The sequence below is a fragment of the Microtus ochrogaster genome, unplaced genomic scaffold (assembly GCF_000317375.1).
Source record: "Microtus ochrogaster isolate Prairie Vole_2 unplaced genomic scaffold, MicOch1.0 UNK5, whole genome shotgun sequence".
NCBI classification, from domain to species: Eukaryota; Metazoa; Chordata; class Mammalia; order Rodentia; family Cricetidae; genus Microtus; species Microtus ochrogaster.
In genome coordinates this window covers 836,452-862,305 of record NW_004949103.1, presented here as the reverse complement: position 1 = coordinate 862,305, position 25,854 = coordinate 836,452, and the positions used below count along the sequence as shown (strand labels likewise).

General features: G+C 50.9%; 1 protein-coding gene across 3 annotated transcripts in view; it reads right to left on the bottom strand.

Moving 5' to 3' along the window:
* Window positions 1–25,379, bottom strand: part of Rgs12 (regulator of G protein signaling 12) — a 99,092-nt gene extending 73,713 nt beyond the window's left edge. For all 3 annotated transcript variants that reach the window (XM_013353329.2, XM_013353330.2, XM_026788668.1), the window contains exons 1-2: window positions 25,269–25,379; window positions 8,217–10,201 (exon numbers count right to left, since the gene is read on the bottom strand). In XM_013353329.2, coding sequence (XP_013208783.1) covers window positions 8,217–10,097 — 1,881 coding nt within the window. In that variant the 5' untranslated portion in view covers window positions 10,098–10,201; window positions 25,269–25,379. The remainder of the gene's footprint in view (window positions 1–8,216; window positions 10,202–25,268) is intronic.
* Window positions 25,380–25,854: the final 475 nt, after the last annotated feature.

Genomic DNA, 25,854 nt, shown 5'->3' with positions numbered 1-25,854 from the left:
GTCCTCTTGGACGCTGACTTGGTCATTTTCCTTTCTGAGAACAAACATCATCCGCCAGAGCTCTAGACTCCTTCATCCTCATGCTGCCATCCTGCATAAGAAAATGAAAATGGCCGGGCGGTGGTGGCACATGCCTTTAATCCTAGCACTCGGGAGGCAGAAGCAGGCGGATCTCTGTGAGTTCGAGGCCAGCCTGGACTACAAGAGCTAGTTCCAGGACAGGAACCAAAAAAACAAAAGCTACGGAGAAACCCTGTCTCAAAAATTCAAAAAAAAAAAAAAAAGAAAGAAACTCTGCCTTATAGCAGATCATTTAAACAGCCTTTCCAATGATAAATAGAAAAAACTAAGTTAAATAAACAAACAAAAAAACCCCAAAATCACCTGCCACTGTGCAGGACACTGGCATTCCAGGGTTGCGGGTTAAATACAGTTCCTAGTAAAAGACATCTGCGACCAGGCCGAGAGCCTGAGGCTTGGCTCTCATTTGCTTAGCAGTTTAAAGTTTGCTCACATGGTCAGGAAAGACTAGAGATATGCATTAAAAGAGGGCCAGATGGGGAAAAAAAAATTTTTGTGGCAGGGAAAAATATCTAATCTTTAAGGTAGTAGAATTTTACTATGTAAAACACAGATTATACACATGATTAAAGGAAAGCCAGGAACTTCTAGACATCCAAAACCATGAAGGCCGGGGTGGATACGTGTCTGTAAACGTGTGGTCCTACGATCATCACAGAGCAAGTAGTCAGCATCTACAGTCCTGCCTTCCCAGAAGAGACAATCTGGCAGAAACTGTGTGTGAGCAAACAAGAGGTGTGAGCAGATGCACCAGCAACCTTCACGATCAATGCAAACGTAAGCCACAGTTAACCACTGCTAGTGCTAGGAGCCCAACAACCGCACCCAGACTCGGCAAGAATGCCAACATGGCATTGATGCTGTAACAGAGGGCTGGAGAGGTGGTTCTGCTAAAACTGTATTCTGTTCTTCCAGATGACTCAAGTACAGTGCCCAGGACCCACGTAAGGCAGTTCAAACTGCCTGTAACCTCAGTTCTTAGTGGGAATCCAGAGCTCTCTTAGGACTCTGGGCACCAAGCACACATGTGGTTCACGGACGTACACACAGAGAAATATTCATGTGAAAAAGAGAATAAAACTAGAAAAATAGGAACATAAGAGCTGTGTGTGACACATTTACACAATGGAACATTCATACAGCAGAAATGTGATCAAGCTGCAGCTGCGCCTAACATCGCAGGGAAAGCTTTGAAGTTGTGCCGGGCTACTATAAGCCAGACTTGCAAAGCATCCACACACAGGGGAAGGGCAGCAAATGGCCATGTATGGGAAGCCAATTGCTCAGCTGGGGCTCTTCCAATAGGACTCTCAATCGTCTTCCTTCCCGGAAACTAAACAAAGGAGAGGGTGGCAGGCACACCCGTCTACATCCCTCCACCTGCAGGGCCCCTCTGCAACCCCAGGTCCGTTCACCCTCCCGAAGGCACCATCCAACGGTCAGACACCATCCTGGCGACTGGCACTGCAAGGGGGCTGCTGCAGAGAGCACACATCTCCAGACAGGCAGTACTTCACATGGGAACACTGGCCACCTCGTTCATCAAAGACATGGGGTGGGTACTGGGGGCTAGACAGAGCTGAGTCTCCGTTCACACACAGGATGGCCACAGATACCCTGCTCAGGGAGGTAACAGTATGGGGCTTTTTTAGGTGTGGTCTTTGTTGATAGTACCAGGAGAAAGTATCTATTTTGAAACTTCCTCTCACACAAGGAAAGACTAGACGAATCTTGTTTGTTGAATGCAGGCTTGGTCTCGGTGAGTCCCTCATTGCTGGCCAGCGTGAAGGAGGAATTATCATTCCTAGCCCCACTCCTCACTGTTCCACGATTGTTGTGTTCTGTTTTGTGTTGGAGTCAAGGTTTCAAGTTGATGGGGGAGAGTCTTCTGTTTTGTGTTAATTTCATTGGTTAAATAAAGAGACTGTCTTGGCCCTTTAATAGGACAGAAAATTAGGTAGGCGGAGTAGACAGAACAGAATTCTGGGAAAAAGAAATCCAAGTCAGTCAGTAGCCATGATTCTCCCACCCAACACAGACGCAGGTTAAGATCTTCCCTGGTTAGCCACCTCGTGGGCTACACAGATTATTAGAAATGGGCTAGATCAATATGTAAGAGCTAACCAATAAGAGGCTGGAACTAATGGGCCAGGCAGTGTTTAAAAGAATACAGTTTCCGTGTAATTATTTCGGGTGTAAAGCTAGCCAGGTGGCAGGACGCAGCCCTGCCGTTTATGCAACATCAAGTAGTCCAGACTAGCCTCATTATATGGCCTTGAACCCCTGACCGTCCTCCTCCCTACCCTGAGTGCTAGTTTCAGCTGGCTTGTTCTTTTTAAAAGAGTCTTTAGGGGCCATCAAGATGGCTTAGTAGTAAAAAGCACTTAGCAAGCATACTTGATGATCTGAGCTCAGTCCCCCAGCACTTGGTAGGAGAATCAACTCTAAAGTTGTCCTGTGACCTCAAATGCATGCCGTGGCCTACATGTTTGCATGTGTATACACATTAACAATGATGATAGCAGTAAATAAAATAAAAAAATTTAAACTATCTAAACTAATGTGTTTTCATCTAGGGAAACTTTCTTAGTCACTAAGTTTACATTTCCATCACAGAAATAGACACAAGATGAAAATAGGCTCCCTGGCTCTCACTGACCCCTAAGGTAATGGTTATCACCAGTCTGCCTGCTCAAAGTCTCTCGTTGGCTTGATGTGGTGGGGATGGGAGGCTGAAGTGGGTACTGAATGCAGGGCCTCACACACTGGGCAGGCTTCCTACCATGGACCACATCCTCGCTCTCTTTTTTTTTTGGTTTTTTGAGACAGCGTTTCTCTGTGGCTTTGGAGCCTGTCCTGGAACTAGCTCTGTAGACCAGGCTGGTCTCGAACTCACAGAGATCCACCTGCCTCTGCCTCCCGAGTGCTGGGATTAAAGGCGTGCGCCACCATCGCCCAGCCACCCTCGCTCTCTTTTTCCTTTCTGGTGGACCCTTACTACACTGTCTAGGCTGGCCTTGAACTGTGTAGCCTAAGCAGAACTTGAATGGGTTATCCTCCTGTCTCAGCTCAAGGGTGACTGGATGACAGGCCTGTGGTATCACCTGCTGCAGCAGCATGTGCACACCAGGGCTAGCCACACAGTCGGCAGGAAAAACCACACGCTCACATGCCTAGGAAGCTGAGTTCAAGTCTAGAGCCCATAGTGAGAGAAGAGAACTCTCAGAAGTTGTCTTCCGCCCACATGTGTGTTACAGCACATGTGTGCATGGCCACCTGCGTACACACACACAATCACTTTAAAAGCAAAAAAATAAACGTGAATGGTTAACAACCGCTTGAGGACACTGAAACCTTTATAGAAGAATGGGATTTAAATGTGCATTTCTGTGAGCTGCTGTTCTCACTGGGCACGAGGAGTCCTACTAGTCACACACTGTCCCTCCTCATGAATGACAGCACACTCTCTTGAAACCCCAACCCCAATTTCAGGGACTCAAGCTCTGACTCCATCTCCAACATCTCTGGACTCAGGCAACCAAGAAGGTTAACTTGCAAAGGAACCCACATTGCATAGAACTCAGTTTGATTGGTGATGGTGGCACATGTCTTTAATCCCAGCACTCGGGAAGCAGAAGCAGCTGGATATCTGTGAGTTAAAGGCCAGCCTGGTCTACAGAGTGAGTTTCAGGGCAGCCAGGGCTACACAGAGAAACCCTGTCTAGAAAAACAAAAAAGAATTCAGTTTTATTCCTACGCCCAAATGATGCCTAATGCAAATTCAATCCATTCGTAAGCAGTCAGCAGACTTCCAGTCTGATCTGTGATAGCCTACCACATCACACCTGAGTCCCGTTCTGGTGTCTTTCATGCCTACCCCTGACAGCTCAGTGGGTTGGCAGGGAGTCATGTAACTGCTGCTTTAATACTTCAGAGTGAGAGCCCCTGCCTGTCATGGTATCAGCATAGGATGAGACCACTGCCTGTTCTGAGCCACCTCGTTCCTGTGCTGATCCCCTTCTCCCAACATTACTCTCACGTCTATCACTGAGCACATCCGGTGCTATCATTTACAAGTCTGGCACTGGCTACTTTAAGAGACAGACACAGCCTCCACCAATTCCAGGAGGTCACTACCTGTCACGGGCTGGTCTGTGCTCTCCGACAGCCACATGTTGAATCCTAAACCTAGAACCTCAGCACATGCCGACGCCTGCTGACAAGTGCCCGTCAAAGGAGCTCACTGGGTGACCCTGATGCAGTATGATGGACACAGGAGATCAGAACACACACAGGATGACTCTGGGGACATATGGAGAAGATGACCCCACACAAGGCTTACCTCAGGAGGAACCAGCCTGACCACCCAGGTCTGTGGAAGAACACACCTCCACCTTCAGCCCAAACAACCTGGCATGGCCCGTACACATCCATACAGGTATTTACCCTCGGGCCCCAAGGAGCCTCTCGAACATCTATCTCCCAGCCCAGGGCAGTCCTATCCACACACTGCACACACCAGTGAAAACATTTCTCTGCCTCCTGAGATCAGAGAAGGGAGGCTTGCTTGGCCATCATGGAAGCCCAAACCAAGTGAGGCCCTCTCAACTCCAACCACCTGACTCCCTCAGTCCTTTTCCTGACTGACCCTCCCTGGCATTTCAGCAGATGGAGGTGGGAGGGTCCACTCTCAGGGGGCATCACACTCTTGCACGCCCGCCCCCCCAAGCTGTTCAGTGGGAGTCTTGCAGCTAAGTGAGGACGGTGAAGGCAAGAACACCCCAGGAGGAGAAGCCTTGGGCTATGGCAGTCCTGATGTTAGGGGCATATGAGCTCTGAGCTTTCTGACAGTCCCCTGCCAGCTGGCAGGCTCAAGCCCACGGTTTAAAGTGTCCCAGTTACAGCAGTGGCAAATGAAACAAAAACCCCTTCTAAAGGAAGTGAGGAAGTGGCAGGCAGCAACCTGAGCTACCTGAAACTTTTTAACAAGTGTCCCTGCAGGCAGACCCCAGAACTAACTTGAACTTCTGGCAATTTGGGGTGGGGACCAGGGTTCTCCTCCTTCCCCACCAGGCTGGATCCTGTCAGGGGCCAGCCGATGTCCTATAAATTAGGGCTTCAGCAAGAGGCTGCTTGCAGGTGTGTTAGAATTCAATGGAAAAAGAAGAGGTGAAGTCAGGGCTCTTCAAAGAACTGGATGGGTAGCTGCAGACTGAGGGGGCTTGTTCCTGCCTGGGTCTCTGAGACTTCATGGATCGGATACAGGCAGGAATTTGTTCTGGCTTCCAGAAAGTGAGACCACACACCACTTCAGAGTCGAGCTGCAGACCTACTCTGCAAGGGGCGGCCCCTCACTGGCATCCCAGGACCCTGGGAGCTTCAAGCTGCAACCCTTCTCAGCCCTTGGCTATCTGTCCACTGCTCGCCAGAGTTTATGCTTGTGTTGTTTAAATCCTGTGTGGCAGGCCGGTTTACTTCACTTAAGGTCATTCCCAAACTGACAACAAAGTACCTCCAACTGGTACTCTTTGCTGTCTGTTTACTTCATTCTTACCAAGACGGGGACAGGTGACAACCACCTTACTGGCTAAAATGCATTTGTACGCACTGCTTGCAGGACTGCCTGGGCAGTTGCTCCTGGTCATAGGGGCCTCCTCGAAGGAGCATCTGGGCAAGGCTTGCTCCAAAGGAAAAGCTAGGGAAGTAGATCCCCGGCAGTGGGTGGGGAGAGAAGGGTGAGGAAAGCGACAACGTATTCCTGGGAACCTAGAAAGCTGCTGTAGGGCTGGGTACACGTGCAGGAAAGACCCGAGGAAGCCACAGTTCTTAACTGAGAAGGAAGAGGAGTCTAAGGCAGGAGAACTGACTGTCTCAGGCACCTAAGATCTGACATTTCTGTTATATCATGCATCAGTCACAAAGCTAACCAGGCAGACACTACATGGGTGCATAACAAAGAATAAACCCCACACACTCTGCTCGGGGAAGCCAATTAACAAAAAAAGCAGATAAATAAAAACCTGGGACTGTTCTGGAGGGGAGAGGACACTCTCACCATCAAGTCTGCCTCCCAGGGACACTGTGTGGCCAGGCAGGGGTGTCATGGTAGGCATTAGGCACCGAGATACTCTGAATGGTCAGCTCCTGCTCTTGTACCTGGGGCCTTGCAGATACCCTGCCCGCTTGCTACTCAGCGCTGCCACAGAGGCACTGGAGGGCGTTCATGTTAAAGTGTCGATCTCTTCCACGTGGTGGATGCAGATCTGCAATGACCTTGACAACATTTCTCCTATAGTTTTAGTTGTGAGCCTAGCCTTTAAGGCTGAGCCATCTCTAGCCAGACATTCCTCAAGGGGATAGCCACTGCAGTTGGGCAGCTGCACCTCCCCCCCCCACACACAAGTCTCTTAATCAAGTGCCCCTGTCATTAAAAAACCCACCACCTGCTGCTCCTCACAAGCTTCCTCAGAGTGTCTGGTCTCTTCCTTGTCACTTTTCTAAACCACATCCCTTTCTATATTCCCCTCCTCATCTTAATAGCTTCAGGTCTTTCCTGGTCACCCTCAGACACACTGAGCCTCCCTGATTACCTCACTGCACTGTGTTCTGTGACCCCACCACATCCTGGCTACTCTAGCTGCCTTCAGGCAAATGCTGACAAGAACCAGTGTTCTGTAAAGCTGACCACTGGCTATCCACAGCCTCCAACTGCTCCCTCCCTTCCCAACTTCTGCCCCTCTCATTTCCAGGCAGTTCAGCCCTCTGGCCTCCCCTCTGTTTCTAACAAACCCCAAGCCTTGCATAGTCCTGTCCTTTATTTCAGTTGAAATTTTAGGGCATAAACAGAGCATGCCCAGAGGCATGAATTTTTTAAGAATGTGTTCCACAAACTGCTCAGGAATGCATTCCTTAACGGAGACACTTAGGGATGGGACATTGCCCGGATGACTATCTCTAGGTCCCCATGCTTCCTCTGCTCAAGAGGCCGTTGCTTCAGGAAGGCCCCTTGTTCTCCTTCCCACTCTTTGCATCTGAGTTGTGCTTGTTTTGACTTTGCGCTCACCAAGATGGGAATCCACTGCATTCGGTTGCAAAGAAAGCCTCCAGCTCAAACAACCTGCTAAGACTTGATTTTATTTTTAGAAAATGAAAAAGAACGAGGTTGAAAATCAGTTCAGCGTGTGTGTTTGCTTTAAATCCACACTTAGCTGCACCAGTGTTACCGTGACCATCTGGGGACAGGGCACCAGAAGCACTCTTCCTTCCCAGATACAAGTCATAATGAAAAATCACTACAGCTTATGAGGGCTCTGGGACAAATCCCCACCAATGTGACAGCTACAGCCTTTGTTTTATTCCCCGCCCTGACCAGCTTTTGGAAGGCCTGGGAGAAGTTTCCCACTACTAAAACAAAAATATACACCAACACAGAAAGATGCCTATAACTACAGTGTCTCTGAGAATGGCTTCCCAGCAACAAGGAGGTAAACGCTGACTGAGCCATGCTGTGGCCAGCACCTCACCTCAGACAGCACCGCCTTCACTGAACAGAGTCCTGGAGGAAGGTCTGGTTTTCTCCTCTTACGTTCCAAACTTAGATCCCACAGGAAACCAGAGGTCCCCAAGGGACACTGACCATTGACAGATCAGGTTCTCTGAGGCAGTGATGCTCAAAGGCCCTATCAGCTGCAGGCAAAGAACCTAAGCCGCCCCAGGGATTCGCCAGGGAGGTCCCCAGAGAGTCAGCCCACTTTGCTTCTGTAAGCCTTTCACTCAGACACTGCAATGACAACTCAGGATCAGACACAAAATGGGCTTCAGAGGAGCACCAGGAAAGGAGCCCTCTAGCAACCAGCATGGCCAGGAGTCAGAGAGGGAGGGAAGTCCTGCCAAACCGGGAGGTTTCTGCCTGTCCAGTACAGATGTCCTGACAAGACCAGCCAGACAACAGCCTAAGGTCAGGGTGCAGACCAAGGCAGAGGCTGCAGAGCAGGACAAAAGCCTCAGTGAAGGGCAGAGCAGATTACTGTGACAGTCTGCAGAGGCCACAAGGCCACTGGGAGTGAGCCAGGGCTGTGAGTGGCAACTGTTCAGGTTACAATGAAGCCGTTCCTTCTAAACGTCCTCCAACTTACCTTTTTGTCCTCTTTGGTCTTTCTAACATTTCGATGGGGCCCAAAAATGTTTTGCATTCCAAAAGCCTTCCTGGAGCAGTCCCTCTTCTGGGTGCTCAGCGGGGCCTGAGCAAAGCTGCCCTCCACCCGGTACCGGTCTGCAGGGATCTTACTCATGGGGGGAGGCAGTGTGCCGCAGTTGACGCTGGACCACCCGTCAGTAGAGTCTGTGTAGGATTCCTGGTCACTGGCATGTCCGCACTGCCACTCTTGGAGCACGTGGACTGGGAGCCACCTCTGGTTGAAACCACAGCTGGAACCTGTGGCACCCCTCTTGGAAGGGGGTACAGAACTCCTCAAAGAGGTTGGAGGGACCTCCATATGAGAGGTAGGTCCTGAAGGCTTTGTTAAGTCCCAGAACCTGTCGGTGTGGGGGCTGGTTTCCAATGGGGAGCCCACCTCTGGGTCGTGGCAGAAAGTTCCATTCCAGGATGCACCCCAAGGCTGTGAGCTCCTCCCACTCACACCTTCCCACCCTGGGCTACTGCCCTGGCCGTGCCTGCTCGAGCTCCCACCCAGGTCAACCACAAGCACCCTGTTGCTCTTCTCTTCCTGGTTGAAGTTGCCAATGCCACTGTCACTGTTGCTGCTGGTGCTGTTATTCTGGTGGGCATCAGCATCCCCGTCTAGAAAGGCACGGGCCCGCACACCCTCAATCAGCTCACCCATGTCTCGGTACAGGACAGAGATGAACTGAAGCACAGGGAGGGAAGATGCTGGGAATTCCAAGCAGCCGCTCGTGTCTGGGTCGGCTGTGCATGCAAACCCAAACCTCCGTGCGATGCCTTGGTGAATCTTGTGATGAAACAAGTCTGGGTCCACCATGAACACATGGCAGGACGTCCTCAGGGCACCTTCATCCTCCTGTGCCAGGCCTCCATCATCATTGGTCTGCATGGTCACCAGTCCAAAGAACCGCCTGTCATCTGGGCACACTGCACTGAATGCCAGCTTCTCCGCAGGATATTCTGCCACCACGCCAGCCCTGTCAGTGACCAGCTGCACACAGTCATGCATGACCTTCATGGTCACTAGTGAATGGATCTTCTGCTCAGCCCGCAGGCGGCGCATGCAGCCACGAATAGCCTGTAAACTGTCATGCTCCAGGTTGGAACTTGTGGAAGGGAGCTCGATGGAGCCCAAATAGCCCACGACCATGGCAACATTTAAAATACTTGCATCTAGTCCAAAGTCGTCATGACTGTCCAGTCCCACAGTGAATACAGAGTCATCATTGATAACTTTCGATATCTCCTCCTTGGAGAGCATGCTGGGATGTGGTGCACAGAGACTGTCCTGACCAACATCAAGCCGCAAAGCAGCTGACTCTGACAAAGACCTCTGCTTCAGCTTCAGTGACTCAGGGCCACTGGCACAAAGATTTGGGCTTTCAAAAATCATGTTGAAAATCCCCCCAGACTGCACCTCTTCCACAACTCTCTCTGCCCTGTTTATACCCAAAGCCTTAGAATCAAGCTTAGGCCTCAGCCAGCCTTTCCCCTCATACAGGCCGCCTTCTTCATCGCTGGAACAGGACTCCACATGACTGGTGCCCTCACAGATCACCATGTGCAGAACACCAGAGCATTTCCCAATTAGTTTCACCACATCTTCGTGTGAGGCTTTCTTCACATTGATTTCGTTGATGGCTAGTATCTGGTCTCCAGCCCGGAGACCCACAAAATCCGCAGGGCTGCCCCTCATGACACAGCTGAGCACACAGGGTGCCTGTCCTGACAGGGTGAAGCCATAGCCAGCTCTACCTCTGGCCACTTCCACGCTCCTCACTCGAGGGGCCACAGCGCCAGGCTGTCGCTTCCCTGGCTCCCCTGCCCTGTACATCCTGGTGCACCTTCAAGGCCAATTGCATAGCCCACTAGTCCAAAGAGTCCATGTTTCAAGGAATGTTGAATGCTACTGAGGTTTTTTTGTCTTGAAATGTTGCCCTAAGGAGGAAATACAAAGACCTTGTTATTAAAGATCCTGTATCTCTAACTTCTACTGGCATTACCTGACTCTACATGGTAATTCACAATAAAAACCACCAGAGTCTCTACAGTCACCACGTAAATGTCAAGGTGAAGGCAAACCATCTGAATTTGGAGGATCTGATGCCAGGCTAAGAACCCTGCTATCTCTCCTTCAGGATCCTGAAGAGGATATCCATAGAACAACCTGGAGGCCTCTGCATTCAGCCTGCATAGACAGAGGCTAAGGCGCAGGCCTAGGTTCCCCTGAAAGCTCCATTGAACCCCTTGTAGGTCCAGTGTTAAAAGCAAGGTTTGCTGCTGTTCTGGGGTCAAAGGCCCCAAAGATCACCACCCAACTCTTTTACCTGATCCCAAATTCCCTCCACAAAATGTACTCCCATGTCCTATGACTCTCCCACAATTAATTTATTTTGAACAAAGAGCTATGATAGGAAAACACGTAAGTATGAAACAACCTCAATCAATAAAACCATGGAGGTCATCCAAGAGAAGAGATAAAAACAGCAATTGAACAAAGCAAAACAATGCAGTACTGACTTACTTATTCCAGGGGGCATGACTTCATAAAGTACTGGTTGTCATTAAATCCAGGCCTAAGATTCCAGGGTATTTTTGTCCTTTTGGCTGTGAGTCTTAGCCTTTAATGGCTGAGCCATCTCTCCCAGCTCCTTGAGGGTATTTTTTTAAATTATTTATTTATTATGTATATAATATTCTGTCTACATGTATGCCTGCAGGCCAGAAGAGGGCCTCATTACAGATGGTTGTGAGCCACCATGTGGTTGCTGGGAATTGAACTCACAACCTTTGGAAGAGCAGGCAATGCTCTTAATCTCTGAGCCATCTCTCCAGCCCTCCTTGAGGGTATTTTTTAATCAGCCTTAAGAAAGTGAAAATGTAACTACTTTACTCTAAAGACAAAAAGGTTAAAGAGCAGACCCGAGTCAAGGTCCCCATACCACCCAGGCCAGTGATCCACAGGACTCCTAGGACTTGGCACGGAGGCACACCAGGTTAAGACTCATTACAATACAGGAACTCCAGGTAAAATCAGCAGAGGGGAAGATACACAGGGATGCCCAAGAAACCATGCATGAGCTTCTAGAACCTTCTCCCAGGGAAGTCACAAGGACACACTTAAGTCCCTCTAGCGAGGAGCTGTGACAACATGCACATGTGAAATGTCCAAGCAGGGGCCCGGCAGAGACTCAGAGTCTAGGGTTGTCACTACTTGTGTCCTCTGTACAGTGTATGAAAACTCCAATCTCCCAAAGAAGAGCAAGTACAGACATAAGTCACATTGTCTCTGTGTGTCACACAGTCCACAGAGGCACAAGAAACCTTTCCCCCCAGGGGAGGCAGGCGCCATCCCAGCATGCAGGCATCTCTTGGATGGGTGTCTAATGCTGTGAGAACTCTACTGCCTCAGACTCCTTCAAGATAATCCTTTAGAAAATACAGCGGGTATGACAGTGACTCCGCTGGTAAAGTGCTTCTATGTAAGCACAAAGGCCTGAGTTTGAGCCTTGGCATTAAAATGTGAGCAAAGCAACACATGCCTATAAATCCAGTACCAGAGAAGGGCAGGACGCTAGGAGTCTATTGGTCGGCAAGCTACAGGGTCAGTGAGTAATCCTGTCTCAAAAAATAAGGTGGAAGCCATATGTGGTGGCATATAACTTTAAGCCCAACACTCAGGAAGCAGAGGCAGGCAGACTGTGTGAGTTCAAGGGCAGCCAGGGATTCACAGTGAGACCTTGTCACAAAGACCTGAACATACACAAACACGTATATACACATATACCACACACAGAAAAAAATAGATACCAATACACACATATCTATGACTGCTACATCAGAAGGCCAAGGCAGGAGATCTCTATAAGGAGGAGGTCAGCCAGGGCTACAGTGAGACCCTGTGTCAGGAAGGAAAGGCAATCCAGCAGTGGCTGGAATGTGATGATCCAAACTATAATGACGAGCTTGGTGTTTGCAGAACACGTCGTTGAATTAATTACTCTCTCAAGACATTCTTGTGTCTTGAGATAGTTTCTAGTAACAGAATTGTGAACAGATTCTAAATGATTTACAGACACACAAAGGCTGACTGGCAAGGGCAGTGGAAGAGCATCAGGAGACTGCAGGAATGGTCCCAACAGTGAGAACAAGGGGACACAAGATGCATGTTTGAGAATTACTTTTGCTACACAGGAGTGAAGAAAGGACAATTTATCTATAAAATATGGCATCATTTAATATCTAAGTGATGCTAAATTAATAATTTATTAGTCATCAATAAGATGTACATACTGGAGCTGGGAGTACAATCCTATACAGAGAATGATTAGCATATGAGAAGCCCTAGTCTCCACTCCACACTGAAGATGACCAAGAAGCTGTTTTAAGATCTCAGTGGATCTGTTGTGGAATATTAGTTGGAGATGTGTTACATTTGTTTATGCTGTGGAACATTTGTTTACTGACACAGAGATGTATTGCATTCTTTATGCTGCATTTGTTTAACTCCGTGAAGCCGCATTATTTGTCTGTCTAAAACACCTGGTCGGCCTAAATAAGAGCTGAATGACCAATAGCAAGGCAGTGGGGTTGACAGGCAGAAAGGATAAATGGAAGGAGAAAAGGATCAAGCAGCAAGAAAAGAAGAGGTAAGCACCCAGCCACTCAGTCAGACACAGAACAAGAAGGGAAGAAAAGAAATACAGAAACAGAGAAAGTTAGGCAAAAGGTAGATGGGATAATTTAAGAAAAGCTGGCTAGCCGGGCGGTGGTGGCGCACGCCTTTAATCCCAGCACTTGGGAGGCAGAGGCAGGCGGATCTCTGGGAGTTCGAGGCCAGCCTGGTCTACAAGAGCTAGTTCTGGGATGGGCACCAAAGCTACAGCTAAAACCGGCCATTCATAAGAAAGAATAAGACTCCATGTATTTATTTGGAAGCTGGGTAACGGGCCTCCAAAGGGTGAAGAGAAAAGAAATGAAAGCAAACAAACAAAAAGAAAAAAATCAACTGCATGGGTCTTCTCTGGGGAGCAATGGGCAGAACTGTGGCCCGTGCACTGTAATGCCCACATTCATGCATGCTCCCTCTCCAACCACAGATCATGCAAACATGATGTGAAGGATATGAGACAGGGAGACAGATAGTCCTGACCATTCAAGGGAGCTCCATGGAACCTGGAGCCCAGGGAAAGAGATGGGGAGAGGTGTCATTCAGCAGAGACAGCGTGTGTGTCTGGAGGACCCAAGGATAGGGCTCAGGATGTAAGATGGAGACAACAAAGCCTCCAGGAAGACTCAGCCCTGGGACGCCGTGACTTTAGCGAGGTTACCAGACCCATGGGTGCCACAACATGGCTCAGCCTTATAGCTTCTCATTTTGGTGGCTCCAGAAGCAAACACAAGGGACTGCAGGAGAGACACAGCACAGGATGATCTGCCTGGGACAGTGCTGACCATGGTGTCACTGTGAAGATCAACCATCGCTGCAAGCTGCTCCAGGACCAGAGACGCAGCGCCCTCCTCCAGGGCCAAGAAACCCCTCACTTGTCTGGATCAGTCTATGGAACACAGACACAGATGGTACTGGGCTCAAGACAGGCCCTCCAGAGCACAGCCTCATCAGTACAGACGCCGCCAAACCACATTCTCTAACAGGGACCTACCCCCAGAAGATCCTCTGGCCACCTCTTGCCCTCTCCCACAGCAATTATGTTCCCTACCCCCACCCACAACACCTGTGGCTATCAAAAACCTACCGGGCACCGCCTACACCAACATCTACATCAGGCACACACCGAAGACCAACAGCTGTCCCACTGACACCAGCCCACAGGTTCAAGTTGATGGTCCCTGACCTCCCAGTTACTGTAGCGGCCAGATTCCTAGGCCCTTCATGAAGAACCTTGTGGAGGTCCAGGCCTGTCCTCCTACCCACCCATCCTCCTGACCCTGGCAGACCTGGATCTGGACCCATCAGGACACAGTGCAGAGATAGGACCAGCAGGTTCTTAAGCCACACGGTTGTCACCAAGCAAGAGCAGCAAGGTAAAAAAAAAAAAAAAGTTCCTTTCTGTGAAGACCTCTCAGGCCACAGATCAGGGGCCCACAAGGCCACTGCATCAGACAACACCACTGACTTCTGATACCTACTGCTTCATGAATTACTCCCAAAGCAGTGGCGACCCAGCACTTGGGTGCAGACATCCCCAGGTGCTCTCAGCCAGGGAGTCCTTCGCCTACTGAAGACCCTTCTGTCTGCTTCTTCTCCTTAGGGACCCAACTTCTGTCTAACTGCACTCCAAGCCCCCTCCTCGCTCTAGCTCTCCCTTAAAAACTTGCTAGAGCCGGGCGATGGGGGCTCACGCCTTTAATCCTATCACTTGAGAGATAGAGGCCGGAGGACCTCTGAGCTTGAGGCCAGTCAGAGCTACACAGAGAAATCCTATCTCAAAAAACAAACAAAAATAAACACTAGCTATCATCTCCCAAGCCTCCCTTCCCCTTTCTCTCCCTTTCCCTCTGCACTGCTCCCCCATCCATGCAACAGCCAGCCTCCTTAGAAAACCCAGACCCCATGGCCTCAAGCTGTCCCCACCACCCAGTCACATGGTTTTATGACACCACCTCTGTTACAAGACATCCCACCCACCTAGGGTCCTGGGTTCCCTCTCAAGTTCTTTACATCAGTGTCCCCAGCCCTTCAGTATCCCTTTGGTCCCCTCATTGTGCTCCCAGACCTCTGAAACCTGGCCCTCCTTTCCCTTCTGGCTCCAGCTCATGACTGGCCTTCCTCTTGTGGCAGCTTCTCTCCTCATTCCCTTATCCCTTCTAGAAGGTTCAGTCTCTAAGAATGGCTCCCAGCTGTCTCCCCATCCCAGGGATTTCCACTCCATGACTGGTCTCTCCTACATGTTTATCTCCCAAGCATGCCCAACAACCCAATCCCAGCAGAGTCCAAACACCCTCAGAGACAAGGTCAGCTCTCCAGATGTCAGAGGAAGACAGCCAGCCCCTAAGAGCACCCTAAAACCTTGTCAAGCACATGCAGATACCAGATGGTGCCACCTCAAGATAAAGTTATCCAAACTATGACAGACTACCACAACAGAGCATCTCCTAAGCCCAAAACATGGGGCTGGACAGTGGCCATCCACAGCATAGAGCAGAGCAAACGGCGTCAGAGAGGTTGGAGGCCCTGTCCCTGAGCTGCACAGGAGGATGAAACATGAGCTGGGTTTGTCTGCAAGGAGACAGGAGGGCCCCTACCTCAAGGGTATGTTTGGGGTTGTACACTTAAATTGTAGGTTGTGTGTGAGTGGAGAATTCTGAAATTCTGACCGCAGCCGAAATTGAAGCCAGGTGCCAGCATCTGGGAGGATGTCTGGCCTTGTTTGACTTTTTAAAGGGGGAGAGGCTAAGAATAAAGGAACCCAGAGAATAAATAATGGGCGGGATCATGTAGCTGCCAAAAGAGAGGGCCCCCACCTACCCTGCAACTCAAGGGGCATGGGCTGTAGTGTTAGGACAAGACAACAAGGGACCCTGTTACTTCTATCCAGTCTCTAATGAGCAGCTAGCAGCTTGGATCCCGGGAGAGAGTAACGGTTAGTGGGGGCAATGGTGGGTTAGTTGGTTCAGAGACAAAGACAGACAAGGAGCTGTGCACTCTGAGCAGAGAGCACAGAAAGTGCCCCCATAAAACAGAGCAAAAGGACAAGAACGTACCACAGACAGCACTTAGGCTGAGAGGGCACAGAACTCCAGCAGCCACACACAGGCCCCAACACTCCAGGACCAGCCCACTAACACAAGGGGCTGGCCACTCCTCACACCAACACCTGTGTGAATGAGCACAGCTTTGCCCGTTCCTACGACAGAAACCTGTGATGACTGCCCAGAAAGGGCAGCACCTCCACCTTGTGTCCCCACTGGATGTGATGATCCAGCTGACCTGCAGCCATCCACACGAGATCTGTCCTGCTCAGATCACTGCCGTCACCAGTTGGTCTTCTCCATCTGCCAAGGAGCATCATCTGCACTGAAAAGCAGGGGACAGGTGGACCACCGTGGGGGAACCCATGCCCTGCATGCCTTCCCACAAGCACCTCAAACAGCTTCACTAAAAGGAGCAGGCTGCTGTGCCCACATCTGTCGCACACATCAACATGAGAGCTTTCTCCGTGCCAGGCACAAGAAAAACAACAGGGAAAACAGGGCCCACCTGGGGAGCCCACTCAGGGACTGCAGGTCCCTGGGCAGAGAATCTAAGAGAGGAGGCACCAAGATGAGGCAGGAACATGCCGGCTCCACTCCCATCACCTACCCAGCTCACCTGCACCCTCTTCTTGGAACACGCTCCCACCTCCCACTCCCAGGGCCACTCAAATTGCACAGGCTTGCTTCCTGTCCTGGTGTACTTGAACACGGATGTGCAACCACAATGGGAGGTTTTTAGAGGTGCTGAGTAAGACTTGCCCCCCTCAAACTCACATTAATTCACCGATGCAGCAGTATTAAAAAATAATGGAACATTTAACACGTTAGGCTACCCTGTAAAAGTAGTGATGCTGCTCTCACAGGAGTGGGTTAGTTCCCACCAGAGCAGGCTGTAGAAGGGGTGTGTTTGGCCCCTCCCTGCTGGCTTCCTCTTGCTTGCGTTCTCACTCTGTGGTGCTAGATCACCAGGGCCGTGAGACTGACCAGGGGCCAGTCAGAAAGGGCTAGTCAAATTTGAAGAGTTACTCAAACCTCGTTACCCTATTGAGTACCCCAGTGTTGGGTATTTTTGTTATGGTGGCAGAAAAAGAGATAGCTATGGCAGATCTTTTAGCAAGGTGCCCCATATCTAGAGGGCAAGGCACATCCCTGCCCTCAGAGCAAGAGTTCCGCCAGAGCTGCTGAGCCAGAGAAAGAAGGGTTGCTCCACAGTACTACTGAGAAGTGGAGGAACCTTCGGGAGGCTGGGCTGACTAGAGGAAGCTAGGTCATTAAGATATGTCAAGGTTTGAATGTGAAATGTCACCAACGGCCTTGTATTTCGAACACTTGATCTCCAGCTCGTGGTGCTGTTCTGGGAAGCTGTGAAACCTTTAAGGTATGGGACTTTACTGGAGGTGGTGGCTCCCTGGAGAGCAGACCCTGGGAATTAGCCTGGTCCAGCTCCAGCCTGAGTTCTCGCCTCCTGATCTGCACAGATATGACAATCTGCCCTGCAAGTTCCCACCACCAATGATGCCCCAGTCACCATGCCTTCCACAGTTTGCTAAACTGGATTCCCTTAAACCAACCCTGAGCTAGAGCCAAGCTCTCCTTCCTGGGATGGCCTGTCAGGTATTATCTCAGCAACAGGAAAAGAAATGAGACATGGTGTGCCCTGGAAGGGCACTGGAACCCTGGTTCCTTCCTGCCTGTCCTTCACTTCCTGGCTGCCAGGAGGTAAGACATGGTGTGCCCTGGAAGGGCACTGGAACCCTGGTTCCTTCCTGCCTGTCCTTCACTTCCTGGCTGCCAGGAGGTAAGCTCTGCTCCACCGTCTGCTCCCTCCATGATGCACTGCACACAGGCTCAAGCAATATATATCCATATATATCCAAACACATAGCCATATCAATCACCAGGGATCTTGCTGAGCACACATTTAGAAGGAAACCAAACACCAGAGGACTGACAAACACCCTGGCACATTTCCCAGATGCCCATAGCGACAGGGCCTTCCATCCTCCAGGAGAGAAAACTAGGGCTGCCTCGCTTTCTACTCCCAAGCCCTTCACCCATTACCCTGTGCCCAGCCCAACCAGACACCCCCACAAGTGCTGTGAGGATGACTGCCTTCAGGGACACATGAGCTCTCCAAGCTGGGCAGCAGCACAGTGCATCGTGGCTGTGGTCAGGCCCACTCCCTGCCAGGTTACCTGTACTGGTGACCCTATAAGGCAGGCACATGCAGACAGCACTGCTTCTCTAGCTGCCCCACGGTTCAGCAGAGCAGACAACACCTCTATCATTGGTCACATCTCCAGTAAGTAACCAATGGAGGGGCATGCAATGCAAGACAGGCAGGAAGCCCTGCTAAAGCCAAAGAAATCTAAAGGACTCGAGGAGGACAACTTCCAGTCTCCTGTTCCACACACTGTGTCTACCACTCCCCTGGAACACTCACCTGCACCTGTCTCCCCAGTCTGCACCCTCCTAGAAATAATCCCTCACAGCCAGACCTCCTCTGCGCAGCCAATAGGTAGCTAAGGCTCCGGAGTCCCTGCTTGCAAGCACCAGCTAGTGAAGCTGTCCTATGATGTACACGGTCTAAACAAGACAGCCAGAGTCCTAAGGGGGCCCCAGGAAAACTGAGGGGCCTGATTCCTCACCATACAGAGCAAACAGGGATTATCTTGTAGGCCATGACTCGGGTCAAATGGAGTGCCAACAAGGAGATCCACAGACCCATCAAGTTTCTGAAAAAACGATGGCATCAGAAACACTACCAGCTGGAACTGAAGAGGCAGAAGGCCTCAGGAGGACGTGGGCACTGGATCCTTCGAGCCCTCACAACAGGAAGCAGGTGACAGTATCTCAGCTGCAGGAAGAGCACATTCCAGGAGGAGAAACCAGACCGTGAGGAATACTGAGGTCTTGGGGTTTAACAAGGACCCTGCAGCCATTCCCAGTCTAGACTTCAGGGTGGCCACAGCTCAGAGGCCATCTCATCTCTCAGTCTTCTCTGCACTGCGCAGGAAGGCCTGCAGTGGGGACATCTGTCCTGGGTATGGGTAGGTGGGCCGACTGCTTGTCCCTTCAGTTTCCTCTCCAAAGGTTTGAGTCAGGCCCTCCCTCATCTGCACCAAGAGTCTGACCTGCTACTGCTGTGGAACACGTCTTGTATGTGGGATAAGGGCACTGGGACCAGCGACTGACAGGGAGCTCTGAGATGCCCCATAGCCAGGCCTCCTATTTATCCTGCCCTTAATAGTATTCTTGTCTTGGACGTGACTCACTTCCAACTACTAAACCCCAGCAAAAGTGATGAGGGGTCAGCTCCGAGGCTAGGTCACAAATGGACTGTGGCTTTTGTCTTGCCCTCCCCCTTCTCCGTCACTCTGAGGGAGATGTCAGGTTGTGAGCGTCCCTAACTAGACACCCACATGACAGGGAGCCAACAAGATGGGAAGTCTGCCAGTAGCCGTATTAGCAACCTTGGAAGAGGATCTTCTAGAGCCAGCAACTGCCACAGGTGAAACCTGGAAGCAGCTCCTCCCAACACAGCTTGGACTGACAGTTAAATCCCAACCTGGGTGAGTGCTGACCACAGAAGCACACTGTGTAGTGTAAGATGCTGTGCTGAGGATGACCTGCTGCTCCGCAGTAGATGGCCAATGTCACAGAGAACACAAAATGAAAATATCATCACTTGATCTTCCATCGCTACATTAGAAATACATACACCACAGCATTGTTTGTTCCTGGGTGGCCAAGCATAGGAAGGTGTTTTCAGACAGGTTCCCTAAAATTGAGTCTGTGACAAGACGACAGCTGCAACATCAGAGCTATTCCAACAAGAAAGCCAAGGAACTGGCGGGAGGGACCACCACTGGATAGCCACCTGCTAGCTCAAGGTCTCGTCATCCGAGTGTACTAATCCCATTGACAAATGCAGAGATGAGCTCAAGCACATCCTACATCCCGGGTCCAAACCTCCGTTCAGAGACTGTTCTCCAAGCCTGCTGCAAGTCCTTGGCGGCTCGTGTCTCCAGTGTGTTTGAGAGCATCTTGGCAGCCATTGCACTGCAGTGTGCCCAGGGGCTGATGGAGCAGTGCTGGCTGGCTAAGCAAGCATAGTGTTGCTCTCCTCCCAAGCTCTTCTATAGGCAGGGTTCCTCCAGGGTTTCTGCAAAGGTCAGTCCCTGCGGTTTTAATGTTTTAGATGCCAAGAAACCTGAGGCCAAACATTAGGACCATACAGATGTGTCAACTCTTCTCTTGCATAGCAAGCCCTCTTCTCCCTATTCCAGTCAGTCCTAACACCAAACACTCAATCCATTGCTAAGTTGCAGCACAGAAATTAGGTATGAAGAATTCCTTTAAACAGTGACTCTGAGTTCACCTTAGAATAAAACATTCCAAAGGAGAAAGAAGTAGGGGTGGTAAAGAGGAAAGTGAAGACAGCCATCATTTGGCCTGCTCCGCTCCTCCAAATACACACCATCATCACAGTTGAGGACACCTGACAGGCGGAGGGGTCAGAGGCAACACAGCTAGACTAATGTCACAGCTGTCACACGAAACAAGCTTCAAATGCTGACTGAGCATAAATATCGAGCCTTAGGAGACAAGGCACAATGATCACAGGTGGCTTCCACAGCCCTTCCCCAGAGGACTCACCCATGCTCACCTCAGCTCCCTGATGCACCCTCCAAATACAAGCTAAGGTGCCAGGACCCAAAGAGCAGTGTTTCCCATAAACAGGACTCGTTGCATACCCAGGGACCTCAGAAGAGAGAAGACCAGGAATACAGACTGTCCAGAGGCAGCAGGGGCCCTGCCTCCAGGCAAAGCTCAACTCACACTTACCTGTTTTCAGATTTAGCAGCAAAGATACTATCTCAAAAGGCAAAAGGTTTGCTTTTCTTGTCTTTGAGCAACTATAATTTTTCCTGATGTAAAGTTCACAACTAGCAAACCCCAAAGGCTAGCCTAGTCACAGAAACAAACATGTACAAGCTCCCAGTATAAAAGAAGGGACAACGCAAGGCCACCAATGACTAGAACACTTAGAGATCCAAAATGCAACGCTTCACACTGCCTGAGCTCACCCACTACACATACGGTGTTAGAGAGCGCACTGTGTGCATGCAGACAGGGCCTCCAGCTACTCACAGAGCACAGCAGAGGTGAGGTGCTCATGCAGTGCAGTGCCATTGCATGGGGTGAGGGAACACAGGAACGGGCACTGCCCCTTGGTTCCTTGGGATCTGCACTATAGCACTGCAGAAACTGACAGAGCCCATTTCTTCAGTGCCCCCACAGGTTGAGGACCCGATTCTTTTGCAGGGAAGGGAGCCATAGGAACCAACAAGGACCTGACTACATGGGGCCCACATGCCAGAGGTCGAGGACCTTCAAATGCAATAGCAGCAGCACACTGACCCAAGAAATCAGCAGAGAGAGTAGCTAGCCTCCATCACCACTTCATGAGACCTGCTCTCCTGTTCCTAGCTAACCTTACCACATTGCCTTCACAACTGTCCATCAACGGCACAAAGGACAGAATTACTGTTTAGAGTTCTATACCCAGCTAAACTAACAAGGAACTAGACCGTAAGGATGGTTTCAAAATCAAGAGGAAAGGTTCTCTTTTACATTTCTTAGCTACTAAAAAAGTAGAATTTTAGCAAGACAAGGATGGATCTGAGATCAGACGAGGAACCTGGCACACAGGAACCCAACAGAGAGCAGTATAGCACAGGTGACCCAGCTAACAGCTCTGTAGATCTCTGGACTTCAGGGCAGACTGGAGAAGGCTCTTCCAGTACCGCCAGCTGTAGATGTGGACTAAGATGAAGATGTAATGAAATCCAGTTCTGGCACATCAGTGACAGCAAGATCAGCCCTCAAGTGCATGATGGGAGCTGTGCTCCAAGCCCTGTTCAGCTCAGTGATGGCAGCTGGTTTAAGTAAGAGGCCCCACTATTTAAAGGGACATGGAGAGATGATTCGGTGGTTAAGGGATCTTGGCTCCATTCTAGCACTTAAATGGTGGCCAATGATCATCCATAACCACAACTTTGGGGATCCAACAGGCATGCATATGGTCCATACACATGCATGTAGGTAAAATATTCATACACACACAAAAATCTTTTTTTAAAAGATGAGACATGGGGGGGGTGAGTGCACAGAGACTTGACAGAGACTTGAGACTCCATCCACCTAGGGTGGCCCCTCTGGGGCTGGGCAAGTGGCACAGGATGTCACTGTTGAATTTAAACCCATGGGTTAGTTCCCAACAAACAAGTGTCATGGAAGGAAAACTAAGACCATGGCTCAGAGATAGATGAGCGATGTACAAAATATATATGTATATAGCACAGAGTGTGTGCATGTCTATGTGACTGCCTGAACAAGACAGGGGACTCATGGGGACAGTGAGGTCATAAGAGAACAAGGAAAGGAAACGAAGGACAAATAATGTGCTCCCCTTCTCTCATTTACCCCCAGACCTTTAAGGACATTGAGTGCGGTCACTAATCAGGTTAGTGCCTGCCTGGAACAAACAACTTCTGCACGGGAGAAGCCTGGAGTTTTTAAAATGGTAGCCCCTGAAAATCAGAAGCCAAGTTCCCATGCATATTTGGGCTTGTTTGCTTTGGGGTTTAATGTTTGGGAGCTTTTTTGGGTTGGGGGGGTGCTGTTTGTTTGTTTTGTATTTTGAGGCAGGGTTTCCCTGTGTAGCCCGTGCTGTCCTGGAACTTGATTTGTAACCAGGCTAGCCGCGAACTCACAGGTCCGCCTGCCTCTGCCTCCCCAGTGCTGGGATTAAGGACGTGCACCACCAAGGCCAGCAAGATTGTTTCTAAACTATGTGTACATGTGTGTAATGCTCATTCAGTCCAGAGCCTGGGGAGACCAGAGGCATCCGTTCTTCTGGAACTAGATCTATAGGGAGTTGTGAGCTGTCCAAAGCAGGTTCTAGAAACCAAACATGGTTCCTCTGCAAGACCAGTAAGTACACACTCCCAACCACTAAGCCATCTCTCTAGTGCGGTGATTTTTGTTGAGCCAAGGTCTCACTTGGCCCAGGCTTCAGCATCAAGCTTACCATCCTCCTGAGTGCTGGGGTTCAGGCTACTACTGAGCAGATTTCTGGAGACTGTAGTTTTCACTGGATTGCCGAAGGAGTGGGAACCCTCACCTTCCTAAAGAGAATAAATGGACACCGCACCCTTTCACAGATGGGCAGCAAAACCACAAGCTACCACAGTCCTTGCTGTGTAGGACCCTTGGGTAGATCCATGTGTCCCACCCTGGGGAAAAAGCAGGACACAGCTGTTCCTCAGTGAGAAGGGGAAACCACACCAGGGTCTTTGCAGATGTAAACTGAGAACTTCAAATCTCCTGGCAACTCTAAATGTCCTTAAAGACCAAAGCAGAAGGAGGTTTACGAGAAAGCTGTGTGATGCTGGAACCAAGCCCTGAACCCAGGGATGAGACTAGTGTCCACCTGACATGAGAAGTATGGAGATTCTCCCTGAGCTTTCCCAAAGGACATGTGGCCAGTGAGGCCCATTGCACACTCCTGGCATCCGGAGCCATGAAGAATAAACTGTTGTTTTAAGCCACTAAATTTAAGTCTCTGCAATAGCTCAACAGGAAACTAAAGCAAGTGCTGACTAGTAAGTAAATGTTTGCAAGGTTTCCAGCAAACTCTCTCTCTCTCTCTCTCTCTCTCTCTCTCTCTCTCTCTCTCTCTCTCTCTCTCACACACACACGCACGCATACACGCACACAATGTTAAGGGCCTTCAGCCACCCGATACCATCTTCGTGCACTTGCTGCCAGCATGCTCCCTCAGCCAGATGGAACCAGCATGTTGGGCCTGTCTCAGACACAAATGTCAAATGACAATGGGATTAGAAATACAGTGCTCAGCCTCAGCCTCTCCCACCCTGGGATCCTCGAAGGACCTACTGCAGCAGCCAGTGACCAGGCTCAGCATCACCTCTGTGACGCCCACCATCCATCCTCTTGAGGCTGTTGTTCTAAACGTAAGGCAAAAAATGAGCCAGTCCTTGACCCTCCTGTATGACACGTAGAACCACAAAGTGCCTCCTGTCACAAGCTGGCACTCAGGGGGGATGCACTGCAGTTTGGTCCTCAGTATGGACCTTGCCTTCCCAAAGCCTGGAACACATACACCACCCCCAGTCTGAGGGCTTTTCCTCAGCTCTGGGATTTGCTGACCTCTGCCAGCTCTCTGGCCTCTCCTCGTCCCTGTCAGAGGCAACCCTCCTTCTGCATGACACTCCCCCAGGGTAGGGGCCAAGAAGCTTCAAGGTCCTACCCAAGAGCCTTAACTGCCCATCTGCCCTCATGACCTTCTCTGTCCCAACAGTGTCCCTGAAGCCCAGGTCCTGACTACTTGGTACTTGTCATCCGGCCCCCAAATGAAAAAGGTGTAACATTTTTATTCCCGTTTTTCTGCAGCAGAAACTTCATACCGACAATAATGCTTCCTTCAGAAACTTTGAAAACTTAAGCAAGACCCCTTGATTCAAAATTGATTTTGCTCCTCTCCCCCCACCCACACACACACCAGTTGCTTACTGTAGCTCAAGGTTTCACTCCCAGGGCGACTTCCCTGTGTCAGCTTTCCCTCATCTACACTCCCCGGGTTTGAGCCCATTCCAGGAGCCTAGGCCCCTCTATCTGTATTCTATGGGTCAGAGCCCCTCTGTCAACACTAAAGGGTTCTGAGCCCCCATCCCCGCTACATTCCACAGCTGAGTCCCCTGCCTATCCAGGTCCGCTCTCATCTATACGCCATAGGTCTGAACCCCTGTCTACACTAGACAGCTCTGAGACCCCTTGTCTACACTCCACAGCTCTAGCCCCCAGTCTATATTCCATAATTCTCACTGTTGGCTGCTCTGCGTTCTTGCCCTACATTTCCTCAGTTCGGGTCCTTGGAAACGGTGTCTGCCCAAACAATGCAGCCGCGGGCTGAGTTAGACTTTAAATCCCCCTCACTGCCGGCCGGACCCGCTTCTGAGCCAGGTCAGATCCCGCCCGGGTCCGGTGGGCTGCGGCCAGTGCAGAACCTGCACATACGGCCTGTGCGGGACCCCGGCCGTCGTCCGCGCGAGCAAGTTCCCGGAGTCCCGCGCGAACAAAGAAGGCGCGGGCGGCGCCCGAGCTCGGCCCCACGGCCGCAAGCCGACCAGCCCGGGCCGTGCGGGGGCGCGCGCCAGGGAAGAAAGACGCGCGAGGAGGCGCGCCGGCCCCGCTCACCTACCGGGCCGCCGCTTGCTCCCGCCGGGCGCCCGCCGAAAGCACCAACGGTCACCACCGTCGCCGGGCCGGGGGCGGGGCTCCGGGAGGGGCGGGGTCCGACCCCTGATAGCGGAGCTCGGGCTCCAGGGGGCGGAATTGTAGGGCGGGGCCCAGGGTCTAGGGGGCGGGGCTCTGTGAGGGGCGAGTCAGGCCGTTGTCCCGGACTCGGACGCGCAACGTCCAGCTTCTGGGGGCGTGGCTCCGGGAAGGGCGGAGTCCAGCCAATTTGAAGGGAGGGACTCAGGGTCTTGGGGGCGGGCTTCACTCTGGATCCTCCGGGGCTCTGTGTTTTGGAGGGTTCAGTGTTTAGGGGACCGGATTTGAGGAGGGGGAGGGGTCAGGCCGTTGGATTCCCTGTGTAGGGACAGACTGGGGGGTGGGGGGAGCCTGCTTCTGGAGGCGGGGCTTCTGGTGGGGCGGGGTCCAGCTATTGGGGACAGACGGGGTTGGGCTCCCAGGATTGGAGTGCTCAGGAAGTAGGGGCGTGCCCGGGACATAAGACCTAACGGAAAGCACAACCTCCTGGGCAAAGGGCTAGGCAGGGGCGG